Source organism: Sus scrofa, chromosome 6, assembly GCF_000003025.6.
Source record: "Sus scrofa isolate TJ Tabasco breed Duroc chromosome 6, Sscrofa11.1, whole genome shotgun sequence".
Classification (NCBI taxonomy): Eukaryota; Metazoa; Chordata; class Mammalia; order Artiodactyla; family Suidae; genus Sus; species Sus scrofa.
The window spans coordinates 65,324,257-65,344,433 of NC_010448.4; the positions used below are offsets into that span (position 1 = coordinate 65,324,257).

The 20,177-nt window shown below is 57.1% G+C and overlaps 1 protein-coding gene across 1 annotated transcript; it reads right to left on the reverse strand.

Moving 5' to 3' along the window:
- On the reverse strand, positions 2,724-9,635 carry C6H1orf174 (chromosome 6 C1orf174 homolog). Its single transcript, NM_001244820.1, is given in 4 exon segments — positions 2,724-3,320; positions 3,744-4,196; positions 4,928-5,023; positions 9,508-9,635. Coding segments are annotated over 4 exon segments (678 nt in total). The 5' UTR covers positions 9,523-9,635; the 3' UTR covers positions 2,724-3,206.

Here is a 20,177-nt window from a genome sequence, read left to right on the forward strand (position 1 = left end):
GCTCTCGTCTGCGGGAGGCGGAGGCCGGGTCTCCCCAAGGCCCTCCCTTGGGTGCTGGGGGACTGTGGTAGGTGAAAGAGGCCCCGGTCAGGAGACTGTCCCCCAGGCCCGGGCAGGTAGCGGACCCTCTGCAGAGTTCGTCTGCCATCTGGCCTTTTTCCACAAGATGGGGAAGAGTCTAGGTCCTGGGGGTGGCGAGTCGCATGCTCAGTGGGTGAAGACCCGATGTGAGGCCCGGGAGGGGGTGGCCTGCTGCTGGAAGGTGCTGGTGTGGGAACGCACTTCCAAGGAACGCCGGGGTGACCCCCGGGCTGCGCCGGGCTCTGCTCAGCTGGCGAGGCCGTGACCAGCACTTCCCGTGTCCCCACGTCCTGGTCCTGCAGCTGTGGGCCCTGCAGGGAGCTGATGAGGGGAGGGTGTGATGGGGTGAGGACAGAGGCCACCTCAGCAGAGGGCGGCCTGAAGAGGAAGCCAGGGCCAGAGAGGTCCTGAGAGGCCACGGTGGCCTGGGGGGTGTGTGGGGAAGACCCCTGGGGCCAGGGAAGTCCTGGGTTTCAACCCCCAGATTTAGGGTGGGGCTGCCCGGTCCAAGAAAGGCCTGTCTCCAAACGGCCTTGACCCATGGGGCTCCCAGCCCTGGGCACCGTGGGGAGGTCTCTGCACAGCCCAGACCCCCGGCCTCGAGTAGCAGTGACCCAGGTGGGGAGGCTGGGGTCCGAGGAGCCATGGCCCTCAGGTGGGCGGGCTGCGTGCCTGAGGCCATGCAGAGATGGACCCTGGCTGCTCGGTGGGGGGAGTGTCCCCGTGTGACTCCTAGAGGGAGATGCCAGAGGCTGGCACAGGGTTCCTCCTGGACCACGAGAAACGACTGGGCCCAGTCCCTGGAGTTCCGTGACTTCGAGCCCAAGGCGGGCCTGGGTCCCCGCACAGGTGTCGGCAGGGGCCCGGGACCCTCACAGAATATGCCTGTCACGCTGTGAAGACATCACAGTAAATGCTTCCGAAACCTCGCATCTGTCACACGGCCCGGCGGGTCTGGGGTTCATTCCAAACGCTGGCAGACGGCCGGGGCAGAGGTGTCCTCAGAGCCCTCACAGTTTGAGCAATTTCAACACACGTTTTATATACATACATCTGGCCGTGCCCACGGCATACGGATGCTCCTGGGTCTGGGATCGAACCTGTACCAGAGCAGCGACAACGCCAGATTGGATCCTCAGTCCACGGTGCCACCAGGGAACCCTTAACAGGTTTCACACGCTCTTTCGGACTTTGCCTCATCCCCGGGCTTCTCCCCAATCCCTTCCGTCCAGCTCGTCACCCTGGACAGGCCAGGCATGCTTGCTGTCGAGCTGCCCTGCATGTGAGCACAGGGCAGGCTCCCCTGGTCCCAGCTGCCTCTCTGCGGGGACACCTGGCGTTCTCCCCAGGGCCGCTTCGCCCTCACTGGGCAGTGACCATCAGGGCCACCTCCTCAACACCCAGAAGGCCCGGGCGTTCCCTGCGCTTCAGCGAGACCCTCCCCCCGCCCCGGAAAGGGCTTCCTGTGGCCCCGGCTGACGCCCGAGGAGGCGGGTGGGAAGGGCTGTGCACTTCTGGTCATTGGTCAGAGAAAGGTCTGGAACACCTGAGGAGCCTCCTGGGCCGCTGCGGAGGAACCTCGGCTGGCAGGGCTGTGCCCAGTGAGGCCTGCGTGCCAGCAGGGGTGGGCATCCCGGGAGTGTGGTCACATGCCGCATTCTGGTGGGACCAGAACACGCCTCTCGGCAGGTGGATTGCGACTCAGCACGACGCTTCCCCTGGGAGTCAGCGCCCGGAGGACAGAGCCCCGAACCCCACGCCCTGCGAGCCGCCATTCCCGCTGAACCTCAAGCTGTCAGTCCCTCTCCCCGGCTGCTACCAAAATGCCTTACAAGCAACACTGTCAAATTATTAAATAACTCGTTGATCAATAAATCACCACATCATTCAGAGCCGGGATCACAGCTGCCGAAGGGATGACGGCCGCACAGGAAGCAAAGTGGCCGTGGTGGAAGGGCTTCGGGTGGCACTTCGGATCCGGACCATCACTGGCGGTGGGGGGGGGACCCACAGGGCCCCCGGGGGACGTTAGGGGAGACACCCCATGTTTGTGGCCCCGTGAAGGGGAGGGAGGCCCAGCTGCAGTCCCTAAACCAGGGGTGTCTGTTTCACAGCCCAGCAACAGGAAGACGCCGCTCACTTGTGTGCACCCAGCTGTGCCCTCCTGAGCTGCAGGTGGCTTTCCCCTCTGCGCCTGTCATAGGCACTCTGGATGCCCTCCCAGTCCTTGCCATGGTGACCTGGGCCAGCAGCTGGTGACATGGAGGGGCAGCAGACAGGTGGACCCACGGCCCCCCAGCAGGAACGTCAGCAGGTGCCCCTGGACACAAGGGCCTGATGTCTCCGGCAGGGCAGCTGCCACAGAGGGAGCTTGGCCTCGTGGGATGGCTGCCTCCCCGCCACATGGGGCCAGGAGGGCACCGACACCCAGCATCTCAGAAATTCCTCACCCTGCCCCAGGGGAGGGGCCACGGCCCACCTGCAGCCCCGTGCAGGCTCGCCCGCCACTCCTGGGGCTGCGCTTCCGGGCCCAGGCCTCCGGCCTCTCACGGTGCCAAAGCAGAGCCAGCCCCGCGCTGTTGGACAGCGAGGACCTGTTCTCAAACGTCTAGACAGGAAATCACCTGGGGGACAGACGCTTCTTTAAAAATACTTTCAAAATAGATTTTATTTCTGTCCCACGTGTACTTTGCTAAGCGTCCAAGGTGGCTGTCAGCTTCGTGCAGAGAAGCACAGGAAGTTCTCTAAGAACAGGCAGTGAGTCGGTCCCGAGGATGATCAAATTTTGATTACGGAAAATAAACTTGCATTTATCAAAACTAAAGAGCTTTGATACAAGATGTTTTTCACAAAGCATCTCATTCACGAGAAAGGTGGCTCCAACCACCACCGCGTGTGCCCAGATGTGAGAAAATACATCACCTGGAACGAGCTGCTTGCCACGCGAAGGTCCTTGGTTCACCGGAGCCAGTCTCCCACAGGCAGGCGGGGTCTGCGCGGCGGCCTCGCGCGGGGCAGTTCTGCAGTTTCGCTCTCAGAGACAAATTCTGTATAAATCCCGTAACCAGCTGCACTGTCGACTGTGAGCTGAACTCAAGAGCCCAGGAGTCGCCGTGGGGCCGTCCCTACATTTCTGCATCGTCGCCATCGTCCTCGTCATCGTCCTTGGCTCTGAAATGCATCTTCCTGAACTCCCGCCTGCTCATGGACGGGCAGGAGGAGGAGGCCGGCGGGAGGTCCTTGCGGGAAGAGAACATGGGCTCAGCACCCAGTCCCCCTGGGAAGGGGTAAGACTGGGTCCCGGCCCCCAGGCCCTGCTCTGGCAGGAGCCTGCACCCCTGCAGTAAGATGAGGGAAAGAGGAAAGGCCCCGGGTTAAGGCAAAAGCCAGCCCAGCCAGGGGGAGGGCAGACGGGACCCAGACACACGCAGGCCCGCCCACGGTGGCAACGCTCCTCATCCTGGTGAGTGTGTGTGTGTGCGCGTGCGTGTACTCACACCCCACCCGGCAACTGCTCTGTTTCCTCCTCCTGGGTTCAACTCCTCCCGGGTTAGACCCCTGGTTTGCTCTGCACTGAGGCAGCATCCACACGCCGTCCATGGGGTGATGACCCAGCGGGTGCTCTGCTGGGGGCCACCCCCGGGGCAGGACAGTGGCCTCACCTGCATGAGCTCCACATTTCCAAAGAAGCGGCTCACTGGCATGGGCTGGTTGCTGTCGTCGTCCAGAAGGACGCTGGTGTCCAGCTGCAGGGCAGGCGTGCCCCGCTCTGCGTCCAGCACTGCCCCGTCCTGCGTGGGGCCACCGCCATCAGACTCGCCACTTGAAAGGGCCCCGGGTCTTGGCGGGGCCGGCGGGTGAGCACCCTGTGCTGGGCACGTGTCGGTTGAGGCTCTGCGGTGTCCCGGGGGGAGGCCTGCCACCTCCTCTCCCGGGAGCAGTGCACTGGCCTTGGCCAAGGCCAGAGGCTCAGGTCCACGTGGGCTCTCAGCGGGCACGGTGGTGCCATCACTCTGGGGGACTAGTTTCTGTAATTCTGATTTCCCAAGGTGACCTCTGTCGTGCTTGAACTTCTTGGAGGTCCGCCTGTCGGGGGCTCTGTGTGAGGCGGCGGTCTGCAGGGACGGAAGAACACAAGGAAAGACCAGACGTGTCTCGCATTACAGGCAGGTAGCAAATCCAAGAGCCTCAACCCCAGAGGCTGCCACTCCTGCTTGCATTTAACACTGTTGCTGCCAGAGCCACGACTTCTAGGACAGGGTGGTCTGCTGTCTGACACTAAAGGGGCAGGATCCGGACACGCCCGACGCCCTCCCCTGGGGGTGTCGGCACTTAGCAAAGGCAGAAGCAGGTCCTGACATAAAACGATGGCCTGAGAACCAGCTCGCATTCATTTCCAGTAGACGGTGAGCCCAGGAGGTGGGGCCTCTGCTTCATGGCAGCATCACGTGCCCAACAAGCTTGTGAACTTGACTCAGCGCAGCTTTAAGGAGCTGAGCCCTGGGCTGGGGGAGGGGAAGCCCACAGTCGCTCATGGAAAACCAAGTCCAGCGGGACCCCTGCGCTGCAGCTTGAGAGAGCAGCCCCTGGAACTGGGACCACTGGGCCACCCGGGACAGTGGGCGCAGGACCCCCCTGCTCCCCTGTAGGGTAAGCAGCACAGCCTGTGCCAAGGTCACTGAGACTGCCCAGCAGAGGCATGCAGCCCACGGCCCTGGGCGAGGAGCCCCAAGGGCGGGTCCTGCCCGACAATCACGGCCTGTCTCACCTTGCCTCTGGTCTGTTCCCGACGACCAAGGCTTTCTAATAGAGTGACACGTTCCGTGTAAAGGGCGGTGAGACTCACCTGACATGCCGTCCGAGCGGACGTGGTGACGCGGGCTTCCTGGGCCAAGCAGCTCCGGGCTCGGAGGCGCGCCGAGGACCGCACTGCACCTGCGAGCTGGGCCAGACCACAGGCCGGTCAGAGACCCCGAGGACAGGCCCGCCCGCCCTCACGTTTTATGACTGTGGGCAGACAGACACCCAGCAGGCCCGCTAGATTCGCAAGTTAACTCTGGTGGCACTTTGGCTCTAGTTTATCTGTGAGTAAAACTACCTCTAAGGTCCTGGCTCCAAAATGTCAAAAATCAATCACGTTTTTTCTAACCTGGAGAACTGCTGCTCTTCAGCCGGGCAACCCTGTTGTTTCCATGTAAACAATCCCTAAATGAGAAACTTGCCATCACCGAGGCCTTCCTCCTTCCAAGTGGACTGGTTAAAACTGCGATGTCAAGAGCAAAAATGTGGTTTCCCAAAAAGGGTGGGAACACACAGACCTCTGATCCATCAGCAAGAGGTGCTCCTCAGACCCTCTGCCCCCGTGAAAGTGGTGAAAAGTATTAAAATACACCCATGAAGTGAAAACACTGACAGAGACGTGGCAACACAATTGCGAGTCTGCGGCGTCGGAGCTCTAGGCGGCGAGGTCAGCGCCCAGGACGCCCTCCCCTGCTCCCAGGCCCAGGGCTTCTTCCCAGGGGAGCGGGTGGGCAGTGGGTCTCATGCTGCCCTCAGCCTACCTGTCTGAGGCTCAGTCCCCAGCAAGTGCTGCCGAGGGGGGCTGCCTTCTGCCAGGCCCCCACCTGTGAAACAGAGGTTCTGCATTGGGCAGACCACGAAGGCTGGGCCTCTGCTCCTCACACCTGCTGGGGAGCCGGTGGGTCCAGGCCTGGAGAGGCTCTCGGGCCGCTGCCCAGCCCTTCCCCCACGCCTCAGGTCCTAGAGCAGGGGTGTCATACAGAGACACCAGTCACTGTCCCCAGGGGGGCCCTGGCTCAGAGACTGTGCCTGGCGGGGGTGCAGGCATCAAACAGGGAGCTCTTGATGTCTTGCGACTGCATTTACAGCAGCGAGCGGAGCGGTTCACGCCTGGGGTCCTCAAGAGCAGCGGAGGTCAAGACAGGTCAAGACGAAAGGCAGATGGGAGGAAAATCAAGACAAACTGCAGGCCAAGGGCTGTGCAGGAAAGATCGGGGAGGCAGTGCGGGAAAGAACAGGGAAAGACACAGCCGAGGAGCCCCGTGGGGGCAGAACAAATAGCAAACACTGACCTTAGAAACATTCCTTCCAAGAAGCTGGAAGGTGAGTGGGTGAGTCTGCAGAAAATTTATGCCCCAGGTCATGGCTGAAAGCAACGGAGGCGTTGGCTGGCAACCAGTGGAGTTTGAGAGCTGGGTGTGGCCAGTAAGGGGGGGGGGCGCCCCAGAGAGCACTGGGCCCCCCGCCAGCTGACTGAGGATGCCCACTCTGCCCCACAGGAGCACCTCAGAGCTGCAGCCATGGGGGCGGGGGGCTCCCCTAGGTTAACCCGCCCATGTCTAAACAATAATAAGGTGGAGACGGGGACCAGTACCCAGAGCTGCCACAATATATTACCTAAAAGGTCCAGTTTTCAACAAAGTTATGAAGTATGCAAAGAAATAGGAAAGCAGACTCATGCCCTAGATTAAAAGCAGGCAACAAAAACTGCCTGAGAGTAATCAGATGTTGGATTATCAGGAAAGAACATCAAAGCAGCCATCATAAACATGCTCAGAAACTAAGAGAAACCATGTTTAAAGAAGTAAAAAAAAGCTTTGATGACACTAATAGGGACAGAGCAAAAAGGGCGAACATAGGTGATTAAACAGTTAATTCCGCTCGGGGATTGTAAGGAGAGGAGAAAGCCTGGGAGACCCCTGTAAATTAATGACCACACTCTTCTCCTTCAACAAAATCGAGCGGGCCAGCTGACCAACAAAACCAGGCAGCAGGAGCAAAGCCAGGTCTCCAAACAATCAAAGACTGAGACCCACATCCTGCTCAGGGAGGTAATTAATGATTTCTCGGACACGCTTCTCTGCACACACTAAAAACAAAAATGTAGGAAAGGGTGACATTATACTGCAACTTTAGATGATTTCATATTTTAGTACATGCTGCTGCCTTTGTGCTCATTCCACTGCACCACGACAGTCCCAGTTTGACTACATGGGGACAAGAAAACTCCCCAACCGACGGGGAGGAGGAGCTGATGATGGAAGCTTGATGTTTACTCAAGAATAAGGAAGAGTAAACACTCACTCTTTCTCTGATTATAAAACTATCCCGCTAAGTTCTCAGGGTGGCGCTCCCCTGCCTACCTGCCTGCGCGTCTCACACGCACCCTGATTCATCACTTCTATCTACTACTGTGTCTCTGCACTGAGACGCAAAGAACCAGAGCTCCTCAGAGCCCACCCCCTGCCCCCAGATGCATTTCTGCGGTTTCAACATCACGTCAAATAGAGATCATTAATCAAAGAATAGAAATCATGAAAAAGAACCAAATGAGAATTCAGGAGTTGAAAATGACTAAAATAAAAAAAAAATTCACTCGCAGAGGCTCAACTGTAGATGTGAATGGCAGAAGAAAGAATAAGTGAACTTGAAGAAAGGACTGTAGATTTGACAAGAACCGAGAGAAATCAGAAAGGAGACTGAGGCGAGCCCAGAGAGCCCACATGGTGGAACCACTTCGTACAGCAGCGTACGGGGAATGGAGTACCTGGAAGAGAGCAGCAGGAGAAGTAATGACCGAGGACTTTCCCAAGTTACTGAAAACACAGGAATCTCAAAGAACTGAATGCCTGGGATGAACACAAAGAGATCTGTAAGCAGACACAGCACCACATAAATGCTCAAAGCCAAAGACAAGGGGGAAATCTCGGAAGCAAGAGGAAAATGACTCCTTAGGTACAAAGGGAGCCCAGTAAACAAACCACTGAGTCAGGAGAAACAACGGCAGCCAGGCTATGGAGGGTACAGTCAGACACCTCCAAAGTTCTTAAAGAAAAACAAACAAACCCCCTGTCACCCAAGAATACTATATCCAGCAAAGCTACTCTTCAAAAATGAGGGGAAAGCAGACACTTCCAGATAAAGCAAGTGACCCCAGACTGTAATCCAAACCCACAGTTAAAAAGAGAGCACCAGCAAAGGTAGCTGTGTTCTAATCAAAGACAGTTTACATGTATGTCCCCACCCCACCCCCGTGATTAAGACGACAACTGCCTACAATAATCCACATGCTATGTATGCAGCAAAGTGCCCTGTTTGCTCATCACAGTTCAAAGGAGGTGCAAGGGGGGGCGGCTAAACAAATGACCACCGACCAGGTAGAGTAATTGCCACAATGTATTACTGGGTTTTTTAACTTTAAATAGTCACAATACCCCATCGGAAAAGTGGGTTAAGGGAACACAGCTATATAGGAGTCATTTTGTATCTCTTACTGGAACTGAGCTAGTACAATCTGAAACTGACTCTACTGTTACAATGTCCATAGGGAAACCTAGAGCAACCCCTGAGGGAAAGAACAAACTAAAGAGTGAAAAATCGTTAAATTAAAATGATACATGAGAATAGGAGAACAACATATAAGTGTGAAAAAAACAAAAAGTACAATGACACGTGAACACAACTAAGTTGATAACTGGCTATAAAATCCATCAAAAGGTGGAGACGTCAGACTGGGAATGACCCATCTTCGCGGGGTGAGCAGGAGACACACTTCAAGTCACAGAGACAAACAGTAAAAGGGAAGCCCAGGTGCAGCTCCCACCGGCAGGAGGCCACCCCTCCCCAGGCAAGGGCGCATCCTGAGCCAGTCCCTCACCCTAATTCCCACCGCTCGCCAGCTACCCAGGGCCAGGAACTGGCGCCCCTCAACCCTCACCAGCCTCTGGGGTGGACCACTCATCACGCGCCCCCGCTTGGGCTGAGTGACCCCGGGCTCTGGTGGCGGCGGCAGCAAGCACAGGAACCTCTGGCTGGGCAGCATCAGCACCAGCGGGCCAGACCAGTTCTGGAAACGGAGCCCGCACTCCATCCCAGGACGAACTGGGACCCCCTTCCCGGGATGTAGCCTTGAGGTTCCCACCGTGGGGGCGCGGCCGGAGGGGGGCGTCCCCTTCAGGGGCGTGGCCCTGGACGTCCCTTTTGGGGGGCGTGGTCCCAGAACGCACCTTCCTAGGACGTAGCTTTGGAGTCCCCACCCTTGGGGCGTGGGCCAGGAGGAGTTCCCTCTTGGGGGGGGCGTCACGTGTGGTGGGCGGGGGAGTCCCTTCCAGGGGCGTGGCCCTGGGGGGTTCCCTTCTGGGGGCGTAGCCGGGGGGGGGGTCCCTTTCCAGGGGCGTGTCCCGGGAATTCCCTCCTGGGGGGCGCCCGCCTTCCGGAAGGCACGTTGGGGGGGGGGTCCCCTTCCAGGGCCGTGGCCCGGGACCCCCTTACGGGCGACGTCGAGGTCCAGGCAGGGACCCCTATCCGCCTAAGGCGTCCCGCGGCTCCTCCTCAGCTCTCAGACAACCGACTGCTAGACCCCTTGCCCCGCCAGGCGCAGCTCCTGACTGGCCGACGCCCTCTCACCTTCCGGCTCCTCATGAGTGTGAGCGGCGCGCTGCCGCCCCCAGCCCCGCCGCCAAGGCCCTGCACCCTGCCCAACGCTCTCCAAGGGAGCAGCGACCCCGCCGTTCTCGGCTCGCGCCGCGGCGTATGACGTCACCAGAGACCTGGCCAATCACAGCTGGGCGTCCCAGGCACGTGCCCCAACAAACTCGGCGTTTTACGTGGCGGGCAGGGGCGGAGGCCATGTTTGTGAGGGGCATCTCCCGTGGGGCCGTGGGGTCCCCACGCTTAAGCGGGGCAGGCGGCCATGTTTGCGAGGGGCTCCGTTGTCGTCCCAGGCCGTGTGCGTGGAGGCGGGCGGGAAGCGCCTGCGGGCCGGTCTTTCCACGTCCGTCAGGCCGGCGGTTTCCCCGGGCGCTCGCCCTACCTTCGGCGCAGCGGGAGCGGTGCTGGAGTCCCTGGCGAAGGGCGCGCCAAGCCATCCTCCGCCGTGGTCGCGAGGCGGCGGATGCGCGCGGGGGCCTTCGCGGGCCGGGGTCTTGGGCAGGTGCGTCGGCTCCAGGTGGCCGAGGCTCACGGACGAGGATGAAGTCCGCGCGGTTCTCGGTGCTCTGGGGCCGGGGCCACCCGCCTCCGCGAACCGCCCACCTTCCCATCAGAGACGCAGGGACCACCCGTGCTTCACAAAAAAAAGTATTGTTTCCTTTTGTTATTTATTTTTTTTAAATAAGTGAAAACATTCAAATCGGGCAGTTTTGTCGGAAACATTGGGTTGAAAGTTGTACCGTCGAGGGTCCCTCCGCGCGTGGTTCCCTGGCAGAGGCGTGGTTCCCTGGCAGAGGCGTGATTCCAAAGACTGTCACGGTGTCTCTGCTCGGAGCCAGTGACTCCCCCCAAGGCTGGAGATGCCTTTGGGGCTCCTTGTCCGTGCTTAAGGAGTGAGAGCCCTTCAGGATCCCGCCAGAGCTCTGTGCAGGCTGTCCTCTGTTTCTTTATTATCATCACCATTATTTTTTTGGTGTGTTTTTAGGGTGGTACCCACGGCATATGGAAGTACCCAGGCTAGGGGTCTAATCAGAGCTGCAGCTGCTGGCCTACACCACAGCCATAGCAATGCAAGATCTGAGCCATGTCTGTGACCTACACCACAGCCACAGCAACGCCAGATCCTTAACCCACTGAGCGAGGCCAGGGATGGAACCCACATCCTCATGGATGCTAGTCGAGTTTGTTATCACTGAGCCACAGCGGGAACCCCGGCTCCCCTGTCTTTAGAAACGCACTCTTAAGCAAGCTGGTGGAGCCCCTCTGCTTGGAAGGCAGCTGGGGTTTTGCTTTCGGCAGTGGTGAAGCCACTTGCAGCCTTAGTGCACATGACCCCCCCACACACACGCAATGCCACACGCCCACCTCCCTGCCTGTCCTGACCACTTTCCTTCCCAGCCTCGCGTTTCTCACCAAGGGCAGTTCCTCATGGTACACGCCCCAGGGAACAGACGAAGGTGGCCTGGCAGGAAATCCATTTGAAGAGAAAACTGATAAAATCACTACCAGCCATTTAAAACAAAGTAGTACCATGTTAAATACCTAACCTGTCCCATTTCCACTAAAATTGGTGTCATCATAAGCTGGGTTCAGGGCTTTATCCTGGACTCCTTGAGAGCTCTGAGTTCTCATAAACTAGAGGTGGGTTGATCACTAGAGTTTTTGGCCCCACGGTTGTTTTTGGTTCATGTCAGTTGAGATAAACACCACACTGCTTGAACAGGCATGGCTGGCGGATCCTCTCCCGGTGGTTCTGAGTCGAACATCCCAAAGGACTCTGCTCCCCTCTCCCCACTGCCCACCTGGGTTTCCAGCTGCCCAGGGCCGTCCTTGACAGCTGGAGGGCACTCACGGCCCTCATCCAAACAGCGACGGTTCTTGCTGCTTGTCAACAGCAGGGCCCCACAGCTGCCGCCCCTCCCTTGTGGGTGCTGCCCACAGGAGCCAGGCCTGCCCCTGCTAACCGGCTTCCTCGTGGCTTCTAGGTTCAAGCCCAACAGAGTTCAAAGAACCTGTTTGGCCCAGAGCAGCGCCTGGCACAGGGCAGCCGCTCCGTGACTGTTGGTTGAATGAATACACAGAAGACTCTATGGGATGGCTTCTGGACTCATCTAGCCCTGCTGCTCCTCCTCCTCCCTCTCCGCTGGGCTCCCCCCTCCCCAGCCCCCCCACCCATTTTACCTGGCAAATTCATTCTTCAAACCTCAGTGTGGCTTCGACTTTGTGTCTGGGAGGGAGGACAGTAGCAGCTGTCCCTGCCAAATGCCCAAGACAAGTCTGCCTATTAGAGGGTTTCTTGGGATTTTTAAAAATAGCATCCTGCATGCTTCTTCCAGGACGTGGTCCTGGGCTGGCTCCCTTCTCCCCTCTCTGCTGAGGCGCCATGCTGCACCCTTCCCTCTCTGGCTCTCAATGTGGGGAGTCCACAGTGGTGATGAGCTCGTGCCAGGCTGGCTCTTTTGGTGCTTTGGTCTTGGGGGATGGGCATCGGTGGAATAATCGCATGAGAAAATCTGCAATGTACAACCGTGGTAAGAGCCATGGGGGAGAAGCCACACCAGGGGCGGCACATGGGGTGTCAGACCCACTCAGGGGAGGTCAGATAAGGCTCCTTGGGGGAAGTGACAGGACGTTGGTCGGGAGTCACCTCTGCCCTCCAGAACCCAAGCCCCTTTCAGGTCCCCTGCGCCCCGAGCAAATAGACAAGTAACTGGTGACCGGCAGAGTGCCCCCCACCCCTGCCCCCCAGGTCCCCCCTCATGGTGGGGAGGAGTCCTTCCTGGATTCCCCACCCTCCCCACCCCCCAAGCTGCCACGCTGGGATGTGACCCCTCACTGAGGGCAGAGCCCAAGTCACGCCCCTGCATGTCCTCCTGGGTCCTCTTTGTGGGCCCTGTGTATCTCTTTTTCTTCCTTATCGCCCGGAACCCCTGCGCCTTCAGGGTTAGCAGCCCAAAGAGGGCGTCCTCATGGTGGCAGGAGGTAGGATGCTGGTCCTTGTTGGCGATTGGTCCCCCACATGGACCGCAGGCTCCCTGAAGGCGGAGACTGTGTTCTACTCACAACCGCAGTCCCCAAACCCACCCCGTGGCTGGGACATGCTGGCCCAGGAAGTGCTCGCCAGTGATGGGTGGCAGTGATGGCACATAGAAGCCGAGGATTGACGATTCCGAGGATACTGTATTCTCGTCCATGACACCACTTTCCTGCTGAGCCCTGGTGTGTCCACAGCTTAGCATCTGCCTTTCACGAACCCAGCGGGGCAACCCTGCAGGGCCGGTGAGAAAGTCAGAGGGTTTTCCACTGATTAGCAGTTGGCAGATTCATCAACTGGGACCACCCCTGGTCTGGAACACATCTCATTAGTGCCAGCAGGCGGTAGCCTGTGCGATGAGGGATTGTCCCTTATAACCCGACCCTTTGTATTTAAAAGGAAGATGTAACAGGTTTTTGTTTTTTTTTTTTTTTTTTTTTTTTTTAAGTGAGAGAAAAACCACAAGCAGAAAAAATAAAAGGCTTACGGTGGGATGTGGAGCAGACGGAGCCCTCGTTTGTTCCTGGAGGGAAGGCAACAGGACGCAGCCGCTCTGAAAGACGGCTGGGTAGATTCTGACAAACCCAAACACACTCTTACGTACGACCCAGTAGTCATGCTCCTTGGTATTTTCCCAAAGGGGCTGAAGGCCTGTGTCTTCGCAAAACCTGCTCATGGATGTTTATATCAGCTTCAGGCGAAATTGCTGGATTTCGGAAGCAACTGAGGCGTCCTTCCGTAGGTGCATGGATAAATTCACTGCCCTGCATCCAGACCGTGGAGCATAATTCAGGGCTAAGAAGAAATGAGCTGTCAAGCCAGGCAAAGACATAGAGGACCCTAAATGCGTGTTACCAAGGGCAAGACGCCCATCTGAAAAGATGGCACAGTGTATGAGTCCAACCGGAGGATGGTCTGGAAAAGGCAAAACTACAGAGATGGAAAAAGAGGGGTGCTTTCTAACTGGGGGTTAGGTGGGGAGAGATTTTTTTTTAATACCCCAATCAAGTTTGACAAAAGTACTATTTTATTTTAATACCAACATGAACATGTTATGGGGAACTCAAAACTTTGCTGGATGTCACACATGACACACAAAACTTGAAGAAAACTTCCATTTGAAGTGGCGGCATGATCATCTTCCTCTGCCTTTTGGATCGGGGTCACGAGCACAGGGGTTTTTTAGGGCGCTGAGCTGTAACGATCGCTGCAGGTCATCATAAGCTTGTCCAAACCCTTAGAACATCCGACACCGAGCATGAACCCTAGTGTAAAACGATGGACCTTGAGTGGTGTCGGCGTTGCTTCATCGACTGTAGCAGACACCTCCCTCTGGTGGGGACGTTGGGGCTGGGGGACATGCGAAGTCTCTGTATCTTTCCTTCAATGTTGCTGTCAACCTGAAAATGCTCTAAGAAACAAAGTTTATAGGGGGAAGAAAAAGTGGTCAATTTCAGCAGCAATTAAAAAGCAAAAGAGAAAGCTCACAGCCTGATGTTTATTGTTTTGACGTGGAAGAAAGTTTGCTCGGTAGCTCAGCTCTCCTGCCGGACGCGGCTGGGCAAGTCCCACAGGGCAGTCACAACCCTGCAGTTGTGCAGCCGTCTAATTCCTCGCAGGAGTCAACCCCACGCACATTTGCCAAGGTCCTACAAGGCAGCAGGCACCTACAGGGGGTTGACAAGGACGATTAGCCTCAGAGTCCCAGAGGGCACATGAGAGGCACAGAGCTCCTGTGATGCTGGAAAGGGCCAAGACGTTCCGAAGGGCCACTGGCGCTGAGCAGGAAGCAATCTGTGCAGTGGGGTTGGTCACGGAAGGCTTCCTGGAGGAGGTGGCACTGGCCTTGGGCTTTAAACATATTAGGAACATCTACCAAGAGGTGGAGGAGATGCAGGTACGGGACCTGGTGTGCCGGTGTCTGTGTGTAGGAGCCCAGGGGGCTCTGATGGATCTCATTAGTGATGGAACATCAGTGCCTTTTCTGTCGGTGGCTTTGCGGGCTTATCAAATAGTCCGTGACATTAAAACGTTTGAGAACAATAGGTCATTTTCTGCTTCGTCTCCTGCAGCCTGCCAGGAAGAGGGGTCAATGGCGGGTCTGTCACACAGGCTTGTGTTTCAGCAAATTCATGGGCAGGGGAAGGTTATCATCCAGGCCAGACGCCAGGCTTCTTCTGAGACCTCTCCCCACGCTGGTGCCATATCCTCTCTGCCTTCTTGGCAGGAAACGCGGCATCTCCCTTCTTCAGAATTTTTCCTTCATCTTGTTTTTCCTCGTTCGCTTGGCTTTCCATTCTGGGCTTCTGGCTTTCCTCTGCAGCTCATCGTGTGTGCTCTAAAAATCTAACCGTGTTTCTGTCTTCATGGAGAGCAGCTCCACACCACTTGGGGAGGTAGTCAGGAAGTCCCCATAAAGCCTCACGCCCCAGTGACACTGGCTGGGTGGAAGATCCCCAGAATCAGCCAGGAAGGGTCTCCAGATGCCTTCTCGATGCACTGTAGCTGCCATCGTCATCCATTCGTTTCATTTGTCCAACATTCATCGACCTCTGAGTGTGGGCTGTGCTTTGGCGCCTTGAGAAATATCACAGCCAATCACACAGCTTGACTGATCGCTGGCAGGGAGCTCCTGAGAAGGGGCCTGGGTCGGGGGGCTTGGGATCCGAGGGACCCCAGAACATGCCTCGAAGCGGCAGAGAAACACCTCAGGCAGCTGAATCTCAGGAACCGCTGGGTTCCCATTTGCCCTGACAACACAAGGAACACAGCCGGGTATTAACGGAACCGCAGTCAGCACGGAACGTTCAGGCCTTGAACCCCATCATTGTCCTGGTGCTGAAGCTCCAAGCGGTTAGCTGTGTTGGGACAAAGCCCCTGGCTGGGGAGGGGAATCGCAGTGGCCTTGTCCTTTGAGTTGAACTCCAGGGATCTGCAGAGCCTGGAAAAGGCTACATTTCCAGCAAGATGCAGAAAATGCTGTTTTATGAGACCCTCTGGGAAGAGCTCCCTGCTGGGTGCGCTGGCCCTCGCGGGTCAGGGGCAGCAATGGCGGAAATCAGCGTATGATCATATTAGCATGAAGCGAGGCCCGGGCGTGGAAGGGAAGGTGTAAATTAGTCTCTCGCGGCAGATTTCTCTCTGCCTCCCACGCACAAGTGCTTGCGAGCTCCTTCGCCCTCTTGGCTGATTTGGCTCAATGTCAATGACACGTAAGGGACAGCCGCCAATGAAGCCAATGAGCCCATGCACGTGGCTGTCACTGACTTGGTGCTTTTCCCTCTGCCGCCGAGCTGGCACACAGCCCGGGCGCAGGAATGACCTGCTCTTCAGGCACGGGGTGTTCAAGGCGTCGCCTTCGTCAAAGTCAGAGCATCACAGGACCCTGCCCCCAGACCCCGGGGAAGGCCACCCAGGAGAGGGCATGGTGTGGCTCTACCGGCTCTCACTGATGTCCCTTTCTGGTGGGACATGGAACCAATTAGTGCCAGGAACAACTGACCTCGTCTAGGCTCATCCCACCCAGAGCCTCACGGGTTAATTATCATCGGGTTCCACACCCTCTGAGTGTCACCTGACTGCAGGGACGTTTCAAGATGCCACACCCTCCCCAGATGTCCAGGTGATGAAGCCCCTCTGAGGGGACGGCGAAGGGGTGGGAGGGCAGACAGCGGGGCAGTGGGTGTGCGGCCGGCCCGAGCCTTCCCTCCAGGCACCTTTCAACCCCTTGAAAGCCTGGAAAGCCATTACCATGCAATTTTGCTCTCGGGGCTGTGGAGTTGGAGGGATTCTGCAGCAGCAGCCTTTGCTTGGGAAGCAGGCAAGGTCTGTTCCCCCATCCCCTGTGGCCACACAACCCGTGGGTCTGCCTGTGAGCTGGGGCGCTAAGGCTGCCAGAAGGCCCCCCGTCCACCTGGGTCAGAGGGGTCTGGCACAGGGAGCAGAATGCAAGTGGCTGGCCTCTGCTGACACTGGATGGCTCCTCTGCCCGCAGGAACCTCCCTTCCTTGAAGGTGTCTGCTTGTCCCCCCCGTCTCTGCCCAGGCACCCCCATCATCCTGCTTTCTGAGAATCAGAACCGACGCAGGTCTCTGCGTTCCGAGGCAGCTGCATGCCGGACGAGAACTGAAGGGGTATCCCCAGGTTACCTGGGGCCCCTTCCCACAGCCCGCAGGTGTGAGCGAATGTGCAGGTGTGAGCGGATGTCAGCACGTAGCCTTGCTCTCAGGTGCTGCCTCTGCCGGGGCTGCCCTGCCCCCGGTCCGCTGCCATCTTTCCGTCTCGCTTGGGTGGGAGCCGCCCTCCTGCCCCGCTCCAACCTCCTTTTCAGTCTGGGCCCCAAACAGGAGGTGGATCCTGCTATGTTGTTTGGTCTCCACACTGGTCTCGGTTCTTGGGGCGCTGGCTCCGGGACAGGGAGCAGCTAAGAAGGTTTGTGCCTTCTTGAGGGATGGATGGTGAGCCATCGGGAACTGTGGATATTTTCAGGTGAATGCAGCGCAGGAGCTCAGAGTGAAAAGGAGGAGGTGACTTTTTCTGATGCATTTTTCAGGCTCAGGACACATCGCTTCAGTCCCAGAAGACAGATTCACACACACGCGTGCACGCATACACCCCTCCTGGGGACTTCAGACCAGCTGCGAAGTTAAAGGACACAAGATGTCATTCAGTCACAAGTCTGGGGTCCCCAGGACCACCTGCAGAGTTGCTTATTCTCTGGAAGGACTCCCAGAACTCACGAGAACTGTTACCCGCAGGATCACGGCTTCTGCAGGGAGAGGATGCCCTGATCAGCCCAAGGAGGCCACGCATGGGCAGGGTCCCAGGACATGCCCGGGGCGGACCCCTCCCCGTGGAGTCAGGATGCCTTACATCTCGGCACTGATGTGTGACGCCAGCCTGGGAGGCTCTCCTGAGCCTGGTGCCCCTTGCCCTTGTTGGGGAGCCTCGGTGACAGAGGAGTGACAGCCATTAGTTGATTACTGACTGATGGCTGATGACCACATGGCTGACCTCAGTCTCCAGGTGACTGATACTCAATGATTCCCCCCAAATCATGAGCTTGCTCTTTCTGGCCCTGCCAGCCCCACCCCGAGCCTCCCAGGAGAGGCTGTCTCCCCCCCACCTCACTTCACTGGACCACGCAGGGCGACCGGAGGCCCCCAGAAGCGACGACAGTCCTATCAGGCAGCACGTCTTAGGGGTGACAGCCCGCAAGTGGGGCACAAAGGCCAGATTAAACTCTAACACAGGCAGACACACAGACACGCAAAGATGGATGTGCAGACTGACACACAGACCCACACAGACACACACACGACACAGACAGAAAGACAGACAGACACACACACACACACAGACATACACAGACAGACAGAAAGACAGACACAGACACACACATGACACACACACAGACAGACTGACAGACACACAGAAAGATACACAGACACATAACATGATGCAGACAGACAGACACACACACATAGAGACAGACAGACAGACACACACACTCAAAGATAGACATATACATTGAAAGACACAGACAGACTCACACACACAGATACACAGGCAGACTGAAAGACACACAGACACACACACAAACACAGACAGACAGACACGGGCAGACTGACAGGCGCACAGAAAGACACACACACAACACAGACAGAGAGACAGACACACGCACAAAGACAGACACACACAGACAGAAAGACAGACACAGACACACACACAACACACACACCGACACAGACAGACTGATAGACACACAGAAAGATACAAAGACACATAGACACACACACACACAATGCACACAGACAGACATACACAAAGACACACAGACACACACACACAAAGACACACACAGACACACGTGCAACACACAGACACACACGACACACACAGAGACACAGACCGACAGACACACATAAAGATACACAGACACATAGACACACACAGACAAACACACACAGAGACAGACAGACAGACTGACAGCCACACACACACACACACAGACAGACACACACACTGAAAGACACACAGACACACACACAAACACAGATAGACAGACACACATGGGCAGACTGACAAGCGCACAGAAAGACACACACAGACACAGACACACAGAAAGACACACACAGACACAGACACACAGACAGACATAGAGACACACAGACAGACAGACAGGCACACACAGACAGGAGGGAAACCAGAACAGCATGGCTCCGTGGTCTGTAACTCCCCCTCGCACAGGCTGGTTGGAACTTTCTGATCTCTTTTTCCTGATTTCTGCTGAATTCCCTGGAACGAATGCCCATTGTATGTACCTGATGACAAAGCTTTTAGAGAACATTTTTCCTCTCGGGAACAAAAGGGGCACCCTGCCCTTCTCCCTGTGAGAGAGAGACGTTCTTTTGAATGATTTTTTAATTTACTAAACGTTTTTGATGCTGTTGCTTGGAGGATACAGCCTTCCAGCAGAGAGGCACGCAGATAATGATGCTTTAATATTTGTGCTGCTCCGGACAGCGGCCAGTGAAGGCCCGGGGCAGAGGCTCGGTGGTGATTTGCAAGACAACGCCTGTCATCTTGCCGTGACCATGAAAACAGGACACCAGGCTGCCAAGCTCAGCCTGGTCCCCTCCCCAAGGCCACGCGGGGACCAAGCGAGGCTTCTCTCTCCAGCCCAGAACGACCGCAGCTACCTGTCCAGACCAGAGGCCAGCCTTCCCTGTCTGCTGAGAAGTTCATTATGTGTACCCCCCAAGAGACGTTGTGGCCCGCTGGTCATTGTCTCCCTGGAGTGTTAAAAAAATAACATATTTCAAGGTCAGTAAAGTTGTGATGGTTCCACGCACCTGAATTGGTGGTGACCTGACCGCCTGCAGGCAGACCTCTGTGTCTGAAGGGTGAACGTTTCAGCGACTGCTTTCTAGATTTCCCTGCCAGGACGCTCGGAGCCATGTACTGCTGACTCTGGAAATAGCAGGGCTGCTGCTGAGGGCTGTGGTCCAGGCTGGGGACGCCCACCCAGCTCCTGAGCCTCCCACCTGTGCGACTTTTGTGCCATGGACCCTGAACCGTGGAGTCAGGGTGCAGCGCCCTGATGGAGGGCTCAGGCCAGAGATGCTGAGCGGGGTAGGGGGGCCAAGCAGAGGCCGGACCTGGCGCTGGAGTGGATATACAGGTGTCCCAAGGGGTGGGGTGCCCCCAACTTCTGACCAGCACAAGAGCCTCCCCTTTGCAGAGAATGGGATGTCCACACCAAGTGGCATGTGCCCGGATGGGAGTGGGGTCCCCAGCAGGCTCCCCATAACTTTGAGGAAATAACACTGGGGACATTCCGGCATCTGAGTCCCATGCTAAGGGGACAAGCACAGTGAGTCTGCGTGGCTTTTTTGAGCACTTTGGGGGTGAGGCTGGTTCTAAGGCTCTCTGTGGATTACAGCCTTCCCTGCTCACTGCCCCACACTTCCATCTCTCAGCAGAGAGCTTCTCTCTTGGCCCCATTTAGACCTGGAAACTGGGGCCCAGAGATGGGCTGTGACTGGCCCAAGACCACAGATCAAGGAGGAGGTGGGTCGGGCCCAGGATCCGTGTCCCCACTTCTCCAGCA